Raw genomic sequence first — 17,307 nt, 5'->3', positions numbered from 1 at the left:
TCAATGTTTGAGGTCTTTCTTTGTTAGTAGATATTCTTCCCACTTTAGCTCATCTCGGTGACTCTTTTAATGACCTTGTTAACTTTGAAGCTAATGACACTCACCTAGAGACATCTTTAGTACAACTAGATGGACAAGTTTTCATTGTGTCCGTTAAGTAACTCTAGATACAAGGCAATGCTTCCCTCACCATAAAATAGAAAAATAATGACATCCTTCTCGAAATCCTTGCAAGAGTGTAGCTTAATGTGAACATGAAATGTTCCAAAACAAATATGTATATATGACTTTTTTCAAAGTATTAATTTTTTTAATTTAATAAATTTGATATTATATTATATATAGACCTAGTATTATATATTTAAAGGAATTCAATTAATCACATATAATATACTTTGATCTTTTGAATCTAACCTTACCCATTCTCAATTGTACTAGTGAAGACAATTTTTATATTTATTATCTATACATCCATCTTTAAATCAAATTGTAAATTAATGTATCACAGTTTATCTATTAACAAACCAATAATACTAATTATTAATATAATATCAAATAAAAATTCTTATCATGCCACATTAACGACCAAATGTCATTTTGTTCTCATTATTTCTTTCGATTGCATTCGCGCTTGCATTGGACTGTAATTTGGGTTTTGGTAAGGGAGGGAAGGCGAATGGTTTTTGAGTCGAACGGATTGTGGACTGGAATGGAAAGTGAAAAGGTGTTTCATAGCTTATATAGCGTGTCATGGATACAATGTTTCATAGTTTATTTACTGTGTCATGGATACGATTTCTTTATTTCATGCAATGGAAAAATCTACAAGAATGGCTGAAAGGAATCTGAACAAATGTCCCTCAGCTGCAGATGATATCGAAGAAAAATTTGGTCCCATCAAAGAAGAGGAGGTTCCTCCAAATTACAAGCACTCCGGATTTGACAAATGTCTTTTTTTGGAATGTGCAGCTTTATTGGCTCTTATAGCAGGATTGCTTTCGAGCCTCATAGTCGGGTCTCTGAAGAAACGTTTCATTTGGGGGTTAGAGTCATGGAAGTGGTTTTTGATGGCTCTGCTTGTTTTCTCCGGGAGACTCGTTTCTGGCTGGATAATTCGTGTGGGGGTTTTCGTAATCGAGAGAAATTTCATTTTGAGAAAGAGGGTCCTCTACTTTGTCTATGGAGTGAGGAGTAGTGCGAAGAATTGCCTCTGGTTCGGCTTAGTTTTGCTCGCTTGGCATCTCATATTTGATAAAAAGGTAGTAACCGTTCCACACTCTCGTTTTTCATAATTGTTCTTCTCAATGAAAATGCATTTTCATAATTGTTATTGTTTGTTGGGGATAGGGTTTTTCTTCTTAGTCATCTGCAAATTCCTCTTTATATTTGTGATCTCTTTTACATTCTAATATTTTGGTGAATTTTTGCTATCAGTTGGAGCGAGCTACCGAGAACAAAAACCTGTTGGATTACATAGGGACATTTCTACTTTGTCTTCTGTGCGCCTCATTTCTATGGCTATTCAAGACACTATTGGTGAAGATTTTGGCTTTGAATTTTCATGTGAAAACATATTTTGACAGAATTCAGGAGTCCATATTCCATCAATATGTGCTTGAAACTATATCTCCGCCCCCAATGATGGAAATCCATCAATCCTCTGCTCTAGCAGATACAAATAATACGAACAATGCAGGACACGTGGAAATTCAAATAGATCCTCCTGATAACAAGAATAATGATAGGGCAGGGCTCAAAGAGGAAGGGAGCACCAATGGGATAACTATTAAACAACTGAAGAAGCTGAATCAGAGGAATGTCTCTGCTTGGAAAATGAAGAGATGGATCCGAAATATTAGGCATTCGGGAATCGCTAACACAATTGACAGGTCTTTGAATTACCATAAACATGATCCGAAGATTGATAGTGAACGTCAAGCAGCAATTAAGGCAAAGAGGATATTTGAAAATGTTGCTAAGCGTGGAACAGAGTATGCATCCACTGACTTGTTCTTTGAAGTAATACCTTTACCTCACATAGGCTTTGTCCTACAATGAGGTGCCGTACTAAACTTTGTTTTTGTTATTCAAGAATTAGAAAGCTAACATTTAATAGTCCATAGATAATGCCAATTCTAGTTTCTGGTGGATTGTTCTAATAAAAATTTGTAGCAGGCAATGCTATTGGCAGTTTATTTATGTCTTAACAGAACGCCATTGCCATTTAAACTGGCATCCTCACACAATAAGATCCACAAGCACTCTTTATCACTACTATGGACTGGAAATTGGTATCCCAGTTCCTAACCATACTGCAGTCTGACCATGTACCCATTCATGTGTTTGGTAATTAAACCATGAACTAATACCAAAACGGCTCTGCTAAGCATCATGTGCAGCAGTTTGTATTGTATGATCACTTTGGTGCTAATGCCATTGTTCTCAAACACCTGACTTTTACAAAAGCACCAAGGAAAAAGCATGAACCCACTAGCATTAATAGGACCAGAGAATATAAGGAAAATCCACGGCTCATGGTTCATTTACTTCTGGGAAAATGAATATGTTTCAGAATTAGTTTTTCTTACTTAAATTAGAGTCCCATCTTTTGCAGTTATATTGAGGAAGATGACCTGCTGAAGTTAATGAGGAAAACAGAGGTGAGCAGAGTCTTTCCCCAATTTACAGGAGCCTCAGATACAGGAAGGATCACTGAATCGTCTCTTGCAAACTGGGTGGTATGCTATTTCAAATCAGTTCCATACTGCTTTTAAGTATCACTCCCAACATATAGCAAGATGTGGTTTTGTTCAGAACGTTGTGCTTATTTCATGTTCTTTTGACCTAATTTTGTTGTTTTATTCCGACGAAAGCAGCACAAAATAAGTTAAACTAGGCAATACTGATTATCTAGTTCTATTAGCTCTTTCTTGGGACATACTGACTAATATATCTTTTTTGTGGAAGATGAATGTTTTTGAAGAAAGGAAATTACTTTCCCGGTCTCTTAATGACTCCAAAACTGTAGTTAAATAGCTACACAGACTCATCAATGCAGTTGTGGTTATAATCATAGTAATGTTCTCTTTGGTACTTCTGGGCATTGCCAGCACCCATGCTATTGTTATAATATTAACTTCCCTACTGCCTGTGGCTTTCATGTTCGGAAATACCTGCAAAACAATCTTTGAAGCCGTTGTGTTTGTATTTATCACGCATCCATTTGACGTGGGTGATCGGTGTATTGTTGATGGAGTTCAGGTAAAAGTCATCCTTCTTACCTTTCACAAATGACTGAAATGAGTGAAGATTCACCTATGAACAAAAAAAGAAAAAGTAGAAAATGTTACAGATTGGTTTTTGAATACAACTGTACAACTAATTGATATTTGAATGGTACAGATGGTTGTGGAAGAAATGAACATCTTCACTATAGTGTTTCTGTTGAGTGATAACGAGAAAGTATACTACCCCAACTCAATATTATCCACGAAACCAATCATTAACTATCATAGGAGTCCAGATATGGGAGAGAGTTTTGACTTCTTCGTGGATGCTACTACTACTGTGGAAAAAATTGCTACGCTTAAGGAGAGAATAAGCAGGTCCTTTTATTTGTGATTTTTTTTAGCAATGGTATAATATGAGGCACAGTTACACATAAATCTGCAAACACCCTTTCATACGAAATACTTGATTGGGTTAATCACATAAAGTTTCTAGAAATTTATTCTTAAATCTCAGCAACAAGAGAATCATAAACAAACTCATCTAGGTCCATTGGTCCACTTTGGCCTAAAGGCCAGTAAGGTTAGGTTAGTTTATCTTATTTATGAAACAGGTATTTCCTTGATTTGTATGAATATTTAGGCACTGTGTTTGTTTATGCAGCTATATTGAAAGCAAGCATCATCATTGGCACCCAGACTATAATTTGTTTACTAGGGAGATTGAGAACACTAATAGGATGAGAATGGGCCTTTGCCTCAGACATACAATGAATTATCAAAACATAAGTGAGAGATCAAATAGAAGATCTGCATTGCTACTGAAAATGAAGGATATGCTTGAGGAACTTCAAATTGAATATCAAATTTTGCCTGAAAAAATGCCTGTTAAGTTTGTTGGGTCTACTGTAAGATGAGATCCTCATTCATTTCTAATGAGTTGAGGTAAATAAAGAATAACAATTTTTATTGGAAGTGTTTCTTTTTCTTTGTTTTGTTTTAATGACTATTTCAATACTTATCTTGGAATCTTCATTGGTAATTATAATGACAAATTCTTTTGGATTGTGTTTTGCAGGGAACAAAGCTCCATTGCTTTGTGCACGAGGTACATGTTTCTGGTTTTGCATGTTCTTTGCCAGAAAATAGAATTTCTGAGGTATGAAGTACAGGTAGAAATACATTTTATTTACTAGTATTATGGTTTCTTTGAATATAATATTTTTAAAAATTTGTATGCTATGGTAGTGAGCTAGTGAGAGTAAACTTCGCAGCAATTGTCGCTCAATATCTTCAGCATTTTTGGCTTAAAAAACAAGGTGAGGCCTCTGTATGTTATGATTCTTGAATGGACACAGATTGTCGTGATAGCTTACAAAGTTTGCTGGGACAAGGGGTGCTATCATGCAGATATTTTTGCAGCCTTTAAAGGAGTTGATATGCTCTCTCTTTTTCTTGCCTGTAGTTTTCCTCTTGCAGATTATTTTGAAGATGCTGTTGCTATCAAGGATTCCGCGATTTTTATTCTAGTTACAGGGAGTATGTTCATTTGTTCATATGCAAAGTCTTCATTTACATTCCTAACCTTTCCATTATAATATTTTGATGAATTTGTTCTATCAATTTTGGCTAACTATATCCTTTTAAGGCCATTAAATTTACCTCAGCTTATCTTATTTATGAGATAAACATTTCCATAGATTGTTTTATTATTTAAGTGTTTTGTTTGTTCATGTAGCCATATTAAAAGTAGGTCTCATCATTTACACCCAGAATATAATGGGTTTATCAGGAAGATTAAGAGCATTAATAGTGTGAGAAAAGGCCTTCGCCTCAAATAGACAAGAAATTGTCAGAACATAGGTAAGAGTCAAATTGAAAAATTGTTTTGCAACTGAAAATGAAGGAAATATTTGAGGAACTTAAAATTGAATTTTAGCTTTTGCGTTAAGACATGCATGTTTAAGTTTGTTGAGCCTTTTGCAAATAGGTATGCATTATCATTGAGTAGAGGTGGTTAGCAAAAGAAATTGGTTTTTTCAAGGTTCCGTATATTTTCATCTTTCTTTGGTACTCTCCACACTTAAGTAGAGGTGAATATTTTTTTTGTGGGAAATCTTTCCATTTTCAATTTGCATACTGTTTCTATGACTACTGTGGAATCTGCACTGAAATTTACAATGATTTTTTTTTGGATTGCAGGCACCAAAGTTATATTGCTTTCTACACGTAGTATGTGTTTTGTGGAATTGCCTTCTTTTGCCAGAACATATAATATCTAAGGTATGAAGTGCAGATAGAAACATACTCATTGTGGGATGTTGACATCCGTTTTAGCAAGATTGCACTAGTATTTTGAAATCTAATTTTTACTGCACATCTGTATCAAGTATTCTTCTTGTGCTCTTACATAATGTAATCTTGTAGTAGGATTTTCAATATTGTTTGTGGTAGAGTTGCATATTCAAAACTAAATCAGGTAATTATTTACATCTTTAGAATACTGGGAAATATGACTCCTGAGAAAGAGCGCAACAATATCCTCCTCCCTGTTCACCTCTATGACTTGTGATCATACCCACATTTTCACATTTATTTTGGAGAACATTAGCATTAGTGAGTTTTGTGTCTACTAGTTACTATAGCTTTCCCTCAGACTGCTATATTTGAATTGGTTTTTCAGAAATCTTTGAGCAATAGTGTTGTTTTTGAAATCTATTCATGATTTCTTTACAATGCATTGAAGAAAAATGTTTTTCTCATCTGTAGAGCAGTGAGCAAATCTTGCAACTTGCCAGTGTAGAAATAGCATAAATTGTCAGTAAGGAAAACAGGACTTGATGACTTGTAGTTGTCTTGTAGTTTCCTCAACATCTTAATTATCTAATCAAATTATGGTCTCTTTTAATTTTGTATATTTATAACCATTTGACAAATATAAGTGATAGTTTTTGAGTTGTATGCTAAAAGTGAGCTAATGAGAATGAAATTTGCAAGAATTGTCACTCAATCTTCAGCATTTTTGTCTTTGAAAACAAGTTGAGCTCTCTATAGGCCACATTTCCAAGCAACAGGAATGGAAGTGGATCTAATACTCTCTCCACAGAAGGTGGGAACTTTCTGAATAAGTCCAATTTTTGCGGATATGCAGAAGGAATTGCATAGGGGTATGGTATGATGCAGATATTACAGCATCATATATTACATTTTTAAGGAGTGGATGTGTTCTCTCTTTCTCTAGCCTCTAATATTACAGCTGTAGGATTGAGCATCCTTGAAGCATGGTCGGAACTATTAAGAAGCAGCAGCTCCTCAGTGAGGGAGATTATTTTGATAAAAGACATGTTCCCTTCAACATAATTTCAGAGACATCTATGTCTTGTGTTTTTTGTGTTGCAGCTTTATTGAAGGCAGCAATATATCCTCATTGAAGTCCTCGAGCCATAAGTCAGTAGTAATGACTGCGTACACATACAATCTTGTACAAAATAAAGAAATCATGTTCATCATTTAATAAATATAATACCAACGGTAAAGGCATGGAGAAGTTCATGAAAGTCATGCAAGTGCAAATTAGTTTTCTTGTCAACTTGTTATTACCACTTTGCATCTAATTTTCAGATTGGACTACAGTAGGGAGATAATTAAGTACTTGAAAAAATAGGAGGTCCGTTTGACATTATTACAGGTCATATTGATCCAAATATGGATCAAGTATTGAACCAGTTTTTGATACATCAAAATAGAACTATAACTCATTCTTCTGCAGTTTGGGCTACAACCTACCCATCTATACATTTAAAGGGAAGAGCATTCTTTTATCCACATGACAGAATCAGTATACAACTTCAATGTCCTTCCATTTATGATCTCAAGCTGAAAGAACCTCTCTTTTTAAGAACTATACTTAATGTACGACAGATACCGACAATTTTTTGAAGAAAAACTGACTCGCTTTGAAGAGTTATAGCTCATCTAATTAAATTTTCAAACTTTTAAATTTCCAATATTTTAAGAACTACAATTTAATATGAAAGTCAAATTTAAATATGTTTTTGTAGCTTCTTTCAACACTACACTTATTCAACGACAATGAGCCAGCGTTTAAAAAAAACCAATCTGGCATGTTTGCACTCTCAGTATGTTATTCTTTTAACCTCATTGTTGGAAAAATAAAATAAAATGAACAAACTTGTCATAACAATCTCTGTAAGTTCTAGAAGAGGTTTCACAGTTAGGCTCCACTACAGCAACGCAAATCTGATTACTTCACATCCATGGTAAATATAGTTTTTTCCTTGCTTTGTTATTGGATTTTAGAAACATTTTCTCCTCCTTATTTGTATGGCTCATTTATTTTTATTTTCCATAGATTTAGGGTGGCTTTGTTAGTATACAATATTTCAACAAAAGAGAAGAATAAGAATATTTACACAAATATCCAGTACAATTGTCATATGCATTGAAATAACTAAAATTTTATTGAAGAGCAAATAAAAGAGTCTTAATCACCTTGAGGAGACCACGGCCTAAGGGGCTATCGAACATAACATTTAACACATTTTCAAGTTTTTTCCTTATGCAAGTTTTCTATTGTGATTCTTTGATATCACCTCTCCATAAAAGTAGGATAACAATAACAACACTATTAGTCCACTCATTTGGGTTATTTCTTTATGTGGCACCATTAAAAATTCTCTTGATGTGTGGAGCAAGAATTTAGCAAGTGGTCCTTCATTGTCCTGAGTAAGTTGTCTTTAGCAGCCTTGCATCCCTCATTAGACCAAGGGTAGGTTAGGAAAGTATTTGAACTTGTCTTCATAGGATGAGATCTCCTACACGTTGTCAAAGTCTTGTGCATTAAAGTGATCAGTATATTGCTGCAATATACTCACTTCTATAATCATTTTCCTTGAGGGTGTTGCTCAAGTGCAGCCACAAAAAGCTTTCAGTTTTCTTGCTTCACAAGGAATATAACTTTTGTCTGATTTTTTCTATTAATGTGTTTGGTTTCCCCTCATTAAAGTTCATTTGCATGGATTCCAAACTTAACAAAGAGATGTAATGTTCAGGTTTCATTTTTGGTAAGCCAACCCCCAATATTGAACTCCAACAACTTCTAAATATAACTTCAAGAATAAATCACATAGTAAACCATACTTTCGCCCATTGTTCTTTGCAGTGACAATGGAGTTATATGCTTCATATCTGGGTTTAAATGTGATAATATGCCAATTTTGTGACAGCATAGAATTAGAATAGGTATCTAGGATTAGTATGTATGTTCCTTGAAAAATAAATATGTGGCTTTTAAGAGCCTTTTTTTCTTATTTTGTTATTGATTATTTATAATTAATATATTACTAGGCTAATAGTCTATTTGTTTAAAAATAAATTAGTTTCTGTAAAGTAGCATAAGGAGCTTTGCTATGTAGATTTCTTTTCTTTTAGATCTTGAAGCTTTTAATGGAAAGGTAAAAAGAATCCATCCTAATTGTTGCCCCATTTATATTATTTCGAGCAAATACTTATGTAGGTCTTCTTTATATACTTTTATTATTCAAACCCATGATTCTCTCATCGGGATTGTGATACCTCTATTCCCCTTACTTGTTTCAATACATTTATTCCTCATTGATACTTCATTGTATCCTTCAAAATTTAGAACATTAAATATATCATGCTCATGTTCTTTCATAGGAAAAATAATGTGTTCTTTCTTTGTGAAGGGCGCTGACCTTAGTTTTTGCTTTTATAGGTAGCCTCTACAATTCCTACTTGCGATGCAATGTTGGTAGATGTAAAAGAATGTGATTTATATCATTTTATGGTTGTAGTATGATGTTAAGGAATGTAAAAGTATTTTAGATCTTAGGTTTGGTGTTCCCATTTGGTCTGCAAAAAAATTTGTGTTGTTTTGAGTATCAACCTATATGCAAAGATAGTGTATCAATTTATATAAATGTTTTGCATTCCTACACATTCAATGAATTTGGTGATATGACTCTGTTTATTGCTTTGTCAATGTTAGTGATGTTATGTTGAGCATTTGTAAGTGTCTTGGAGGTTTGCATCATTTTTGGAGTATTAATTTTAATGTGCATTAGCAATTCTATTTTTGTGAGTTGAATTGAGTTGTTTAAATTTGTGTGGTAAAATCCTAGGTAGCTCCTAAAATTGGCAACCACATGCAAACTTCAAATGCTTGTATATATATTTTCCTTCATTTTTTTATTTGGATAAAAACCAATGATTATCTTAATTAATTTAAACCCCTTGATCATGATAGTGACCTCATAAATGCATCGCCATGGACTAATTCTGACATGAAATATAAATCCACATAGAGGAACCAAACATAATCTACCAAAAATAAATTCAAAATGTCTCAAAACATTATCTAAAGACACTTATCAATCTTTCATACCATGTACAATTTGGCTATGGAGGTAGCTACCCAAGATATAGAGGTATGATCAAAAGTGTTATAACAAGAGATAACCAATATGAGAAGAATAAATTGTATTCTCATCAAGAATGCATTTGGATGGAACCAATAGAATTAAGTTCACATGAGACGCCTTGGTCAAATAGGCCAAGGTGAGATATAGGAAAGTATAAGATTATGTAAACATCTTAGTATTATGCCTTTATACATAAAGTGATAACTTATTACCCACCTAATGTAGAAAAGTGCTAATATGATAAGTCCACCAAAGGTGAAAGTGACACTTAAGGTGGAAAAGTGAAAATGTAATAATACCACTAAAAGCAGAATATTCATATGTAGACCTAAGTAAGCTTAAGTACATGTGTATTTATGGCCTAGAAGAAGTACTAGGTACAACACTTAAAACATACCAATGAAATGTGCTGCTTTCTCATCTAATCCTTAGTAAGATGAAGAATGCAAGGCTAATTAAAGACATTTCAAATAATATAAGAAAACAAAAAAAAAAACATAAGGAAACATGAATGATTGATAAAAATTTAAAAGCTAAGATATGTGATTTTAAAAGGAAAGAATTACTAAGTTTCAAAAATTACAACCCTAGAGTCTTTTTAAGGGAGCTACAAAATAATGAAACAAAGAGAATATAATATCATTAATGCTCACTTGTTGGATTGTGTGAAGTTCCTCTTTCAATGCCCAAAGAGAAAAGTAGATACAACTTGTTTTATGGTAGAGACACATTATACATGTACGGAGGTAGATGAACCTAGATTTCAATGGATAACTCTTATGGGTTATGAAGTAGATCCATTTGTTGTAACATAACATGTGTATGCCATACTTGCTTCTGAGAAGGATCCCAATTCAAAAAGATGGGGAACTTATCAAGAGAAATCTCAGAAGGTATGGGAGGAGTTCAGAAGAAGTTCAAGAAAGATGAAGGTGCATAAGATAGTTGATAGCATTGTAGAGAAATAAGGAATTTCTAAAGAGAAGATGGAAGAACATAGAAACAAAGTGAATCTATGCAATCTAAAGCAAAGCTTTCTACCCCTATGATGGTACAAGGTGAAGCTATTATTGAGCCTGAACCTTTAGACATACTAGACTCACTTACTCTAGTGGCCTCATCTACAAATATTTCTCCTACATTGTAGAGAGTAACAAGAAGATTATCAAAGAGAACACCACCTGCAAAGGTTGTGAAGGGTGAGGTCTCGAAGGTATATTTAATTGGTGAACAAATTGTGAGGCCTACAAGAACACCTAGACCTAAGGCTATGTTGGCAATTTGGCTAAGGATAGTTGATAGGGTTATCCTTAATGGAAACATAACACAAATTTTGAGGTAACTAAGTCAAAAGACAAGTTTAGCTATAGGATACTTAGAAAGTTGTCTAATTATAATAGTGGTAAAAAAGAAACAGTCATACAATTTTTTTTAGTGAGCTTCACATAAGGCATATGAAATTAGACAATCTTAGAAGAAGGTAGTATGGACATCATAGATGATGTGTGTAAGGCTGCTAAAGTTTAAGATAAGTTTTGAATAAGTTTGTTAATCTCATATTGGTTTTGACAAGGTGCTAAAAAAACACTTAGTCATTATTCAATAGAATTACACTACAAGCCAAGTGATCAGAACAAGCCAAGAAATCAGTGTGAACTAAGTGATCAAGGCATACCGAGTATTAGTTTCCAAACAATACATGCTGAGTAATATACATAGTTAGTGCTGAGAAGACAGTGAATGCTGAGCATTAGTGACTTCAATTGCCGAGTGAATAGTTTTGGACATAATTGTTTGTAATGACACAAACTTCTATGTAAACCATTTTTGGGCTGACTTAACGATTTTTTTATGAATTCTTATGTAGTTCATGCAACCAATAAAATTGAGGGATGTTCTAAGAGGAAAAATGGATCAACCTAAGCCATTGATTCTAACCTAACCCTAGCCAAAGTTTGTGTTTACGTAAGGAGACAAATCATAAATTGTTAGTATTGCATGAAGGAAGAGAAGGAGATACAAGAGACAAATGCTAAGTATAGAGAGCATTCATGATGGCTATGGAGGTTGTGACAATGTTATGAATTGCAGAATCAATTAGAGAGAATAGAGAAAAGTAGAGAGAGGACAAAGGAGACATATTTAATTAGAAGGATCAAGTACACACCAAGAAAGAGAAGAGCTGACATCTAGCAATAGAGTGCTAACCAAAGGATTATGGTGCTAAATAATTCTAACAAGCAATGTAGAGAAAATCTCCTAACAAAGTAGTCTTAACAAGCTTGTGTAAAATTCTTAATCGAGTACTTGTTTTATTGCAAGTTTAAGTCCTCTAACAAGGCACACTTTTAGTAAGGTGTTTAAATCCTTTAACAAGGTGAGACTTAATAGTCTTTGTAAGCCTTTAACAGGGTAGACCTTTCATAGGGTAGATCATAGTTTATGGTCAAACTTCTTGTAACTTTAATTGGCTACACTTTATAGTTGTAGCTATGAAGATTTGTGGGTGTCATCCTTGCCCCAGTTTTACCTTCTTATTGGAGGGTTTTAGGGTAACAAATTTATTGTGTCATGTGTTATTTGTTTCATGCTATGGATGAACATTAATAGTTAGCTATTTCAACTTACATGCTAAATTATGAGATGTATGTATGGTGAACATTTTATAGTTAAAGTTTTGAAGTACTAATTCATCCCCTCGCTAGAGTTTTCTTTCCCATTGTTATTTCCAACAATTGGTATCAGAGCCTTGTTCTTTGAAAAGGAAAGCTTTATAACTTTGAGAAAAGATGTTGAAGATGGAAGTCTACAAGTTGGGAAAGACAATTGAGAACTAGAAGATTGAAATCCATCTTGCTCTACACCAACTCATGGAAGCAAGAGATGAACTACAACATTCATTGAGAAGAAGGAAAGAGATATCTATTGAGCAGAATGACACTCATTATCAAGAAAAAGACACTACTGAATTTTTTGCAAATTGAAACTCAAGTGAGTTTGATGTAGGTATTGTAGATCCGATGGAAAAGAATGGTGCCCTAACTGAAGAGGTCAAAAATCTTAAGATAGAACAAGAAGTCCAATTTGTATTTCTACGTGAGGTAACCATGTAAAACAAGAAATCCGAGGAGCAAAAAGTCATTATTGAAGATGACAAAAGAACACTAACCAATAGATTGTATGAGAAGACATCAAATGTGTAAAAGATTCCTAACATGCAATTGGATACAATGAATCAATTGATGATTTTCAATCATGAATTGAATGGAAAATATATTGAGATCAAAAACCCTAAATTTACAGCATAAAAGCCCGAGGAATGAATTGAGAAATGAAAAGGAATTTGCTAAAAGTTTCAACAAACCTAGTGAAGCCATCAAATATTTTGAGAAATTGATGAGATTTCATAGATCTAATAATGATACTGTTGGATTGGGATACACCAAAACTGAGGAAGGAGAATCATCTAAAAGTGGCGAACAATGAAACAACAAAGGTAAGAACTATGAACCCACTTATCATAATTGTGGAAAGTTAGGTCATACAATAAATGTTTGCAGGAGCAATAATGCAAATTAGAACCCTAAGTATAAATTCAAGGGTTATTGTCATAAGTACAATAAGCAAGGACATTAGACACATGAATGAAGAACCAAGACCTTAAGCACACAAATATTTGAAGGATATTTTCATAATTGTCAGAAGTATGGACATAAAACATATGAATGTAGATCTAATGCCAAGTGGGCATCTAACAAGTAGACAAAGGTAGAACAAAATGAAATATCCTACAATTAGGTTTACAATACAAGGTACACTTGTCACTATTGTCAAGAATATGGACATGTTCCTAAGAAATGCATTAGAACACATTTCTAAGGCAACTACAATAGATGGTTGAGTGAGACTACATGCTTTAGTTGTTTTAAGACTGGTCATATCAGTAGAAACTGTCCAACTAGATCACCAACACCAAGTAATGGAAACAATAAAGGCAATGAAAAGGTCAATGTTGAGAAGGTCAAAGTGCAAATGAACAAGACATGGAAGAAGGCAGATTTCAGCACATCAATTTTAGATGAGGTCACTTCATCCAATGGATTAGGTGATCTCATCACCTTCAAATAGGCAATCAAAAGTATGTGTGGGACTGATATTTCAATAATATATTTTAAATAAATTCTGAGAATCTAAGTTCTGAAAAGATTATATATGCATGAATTAAGATGCAATGTATTGATTAGAACCTAGAAGAAATCTATAGCTTTGTTTGTTTTCATGTTGTTGCCAAGCATGAAATGTTTCACAGTTACTACTAAGTGTAAATTTAATTTTAGTTGTTGTCGAGTAATGAAGGTATGGTAGTATTGGCCGAGTTTTCTATGTAAACTGAGAAAAGTGGAAATAATGCATATACCGAGTGAGTTGGAAACCCTATGTTGATCGAGATTACATCTGTGTAAGTATTAAGAATTTATTGTAGAATTTTAAGGGTTATATAATTTTTTCTCAACTCATTTGCATTCACCAGTGATCAAAGAGAGCATGAAGGTGAATTGCAATAGGAGATTCTTGCATTTGTGAACTAAATTCAACTAAAACTTGACATATTCATAACATTGGAAAAGTATTTTACTAGTGTCGAGTTTCGTTGTTTAAATATTCGTGAACCCTAAGTATCAAATATGGCAACTAGATCTTCTGCAAGTGTTAGGAAGGAAGGAAGGAAAGGAAGTGTTTAATGTGAAATCAATTAGTAATGATGTAAGACAACCACCTTTTTGAGCAATACCTAAAATTTCTTATAAAGGAGACCCGTCTAGTGCATTGTTGACGATACCACCAAAGGTTCTTATGATTTAGTATGTCAGGTGTTGTTATACATGCAAAGTTGGAAGTATAGGAGACATGGAGATAAGGGATTTGTACAGTCAAGTTTTTGTAGATGAAGTCTTAAGGGAAGAGAATAAAATTGTAGAAAAGAAAGGGTTGACCTATGCCCTAGATTTCCCTAATGTATTCAAAATTGAATGGACAAAGATTGTGCTCGGTAGATACATGATGACTTTGTATGGTTGGAAAATGGACCAATTAAGATCACTAAAATGATCATCAACCGAGTGACATGGTATCCTACCCTAGATAGACCCAAGAGAATGTGAAATGATTCAAAGGAGATAATTTAGAAGAACATAGGTGTAATATGGAACAAGAGGGGAATTTCTATAGTTTTTATCTTAGACCCCTTAATTGACTTTTTTGTGAGAGTGATAGCTCACAAGTTCTTTCAATCTAGCAAACCAAATAGTGCATCTTGCATGGATGTAGGTTTGAGATACAAAATAGTGAAGAGAGACCACACCTATGACCTTGTTGAGTTGGAGCTTCAAAAACTATTTGAAAACTTGGAGGCAATAAGGAAAGCAAAGAGTGTATCTTGCAAATTTTGTTCTTTACTAGTTTGTATATTCTTTTATGTGTAGAACACATTTCCTACATTTGGAAAAGTTTCTTGGAATACAATAGGTCTATTATAGTACATATTGTAGGATTCATAGAGTAACTTGGAGATAACTTTGAGTTAGTGATGACTAGTTATTTTGAGGATTTTAAAAAATCCATGAAACAGAGACTAAGGATTCCTATGTCACTAGTGGAGAAACATTATAATGATGTTTGCTTCTTAGTGGATGTAGATTATACATATGTGCAAGCAACTATTCCTAGGGTTAGATGACTTAATCCCTTGCCATATGTGATCAATGGTGATGAGGCATCTGCAACTATCACAGCTCTACTGGCAAAAGAAATAGATAAAAGTGCCACCTCATTTGGAAACTCTGAGGAAGGCAAGTCCATAATTCCAAGCGCCTTTGGCACTCACTCAAGGACAAGGAGAAGATGATGAAGTAAATGAAGAAGGTGTCAAGGGAGAAGAAGTTGATGATGAAGATGAAGATGAGGAAGAGGATGAATAAGTCCAAGCGCCTTTGGCACTCACTCAAGGACAAGGAGAAGATGATGAAGTAAATGAAGAAGGTGTCAAGGGAGAAGAAGTTGATGAAACACCCAAAACTACTAAGAAGAAGAAGAGAAAGGATAAGGAATCTGAAGTGGAGAAACCTAAGAAGAAGCTTGTGAAAATTACACGATAGAAGCCATCAATACCTACTACTAGGCCTAACACAAGGGCAACCACCAAGAAAGTTAAGGTTGTCGAGAAACCTAAAGGAAAGAGGACTACTGCCTTAGCAGAGCTGAGCCAACTAGCCAAGAAGACATATGTGAGGAGAAAATACACTCTAGTGGCTGAGTAGATGAGGAGAAGACATAATATAATGACATGAGTCAATTCAAGGTGGTAAGCCATAGTCCCTCCTCCGACTTAGATAATTTGTGTGACAATATTAATCTGGTTTTGCACACATAGATTTTGATAAGTTAGGAAAGTTTGAACAAAATACTGCTAAAGAAGCCATATATGTGATGATGGCTACATTCAAATCAACTCCTATTGAGATTGCCAACTCCCTACCTAAGAGTCCATATGACCGACTTGAGCAGAAATGACAATATTGTTTACAAATTGAGAGACAGATGAGGGAATCCACTCTAGCCCAAGTAATGCTAAAATTGGATAAGAGGAAGATTACCAAATCTATGGAAAAGCATAAGTCAAAATTTTCCCCAAAATATAGAGCTTTCCATATATTGAACAAGAATATTGAGGATGTGGTGACCAAGAGTACACAAATCTAGAAAAAAATCTATGGGTCATCCACTCCTACAATAAAAGACAAAGGTGAGCAAGAAATGAAAGATCTTAAGAAAGATAAAAAAGCTACAATAGAAACAACACAAGAAGAATCAATAAAGGATGGTAGTATGGGAGGAACTGATGAAGCAACAACAACAAAAGAAGCCACAACTAAAGAAGATCAACAAGAGGAACTAAATGTACCAGATGTACAAGTGCCAAATGACAATCCTCCACATGTAGACCAAATGACTACTGCTCTAGAGGAACAAATTTTCATCTAGACTCTGGTTACCTTACTAGTTTTTGTGACTCCTACCAGTACTCAAGTTCTTCAAAGCCTGAGACCCAACAAAAATTTCTCATCTTTTATACTATTTTAATGCTCGAGAATCTAAAATGCAAAAAAATAAAAAATAAAACGATAAAATAGACCTTCTTCTTTTGTGCAGCTTTTCGCGCCATCAAATCTCTGGCAATCTACGGTGGGCGCATTCCCACATTCTCCAAATGCACGACCTTTATGTAATGCGGGGAAGCCCCTTTATGGAACGTGGATCAATGGGTCCATGTTCTTTCTATGGGCTGCAAAGGGAGGAAGTCTCAGTCTAGTTGGCGATTCTATTGGTGCCTACTTACCCGCATTTTGAGTTCTATCAGATTTCTTGACAATGCAGGGAAGCACATTTTGGCCTCGTGGTAGGCGGGTCCACCGTCTTTAGGTTGCTGCAAATAGGGTGTAAGGGTAGTTACGCAGGTTTAGAAGTGTGTGTTATGAGCACCATCAGATCTCTCAAGATCAGTGGCTGGCACATGCCCACAAGATGAAGTTGCAAGGAAGTTAAACAATGCAGGCATG

General features: G+C 34.4%; 1 protein-coding gene across 1 annotated transcript; it reads left to right on the top strand.

Moving 5' to 3' along the window:
- Window positions 1-830: 830 nt before the first annotated feature.
- On the top strand, window positions 831-17,098 carry LOC149528058 (mechanosensitive ion channel protein 10-like). Its single transcript, XM_089807987.1, has 12 exons — window positions 831-1,259; window positions 1,435-2,019; window positions 2,176-2,291; window positions 2,615-2,738; window positions 3,037-3,261; window positions 3,403-3,605; window positions 3,892-4,135; window positions 4,306-4,386; window positions 4,586-4,766; window positions 6,442-6,511; window positions 6,627-6,708; window positions 16,901-17,098. The coding sequence occupies exons 1-12, from the start codon at window positions 831-833 to the stop codon at window positions 17,096-17,098; spliced, it is 2,538 nt and encodes an 845-aa protein (XP_089664113.1).
- The last annotated feature ends 209 nt before the right edge of the window (window positions 17,099-17,307 follow it).

Source organism: Cupressus sempervirens, chromosome 11 (genome assembly GCF_028749045.1).
Source record: "Cupressus sempervirens isolate cs-2001-9-10 chromosome 11, ASM2874904v1, whole genome shotgun sequence".
Classification (NCBI taxonomy): domain Eukaryota; kingdom Viridiplantae; phylum Streptophyta; class Pinopsida; order Cupressales; family Cupressaceae; genus Cupressus; species Cupressus sempervirens.
Note: the sequence above shows the minus strand (reverse complement) of the source record. Positions and strands in the feature narration are given on the sequence as shown.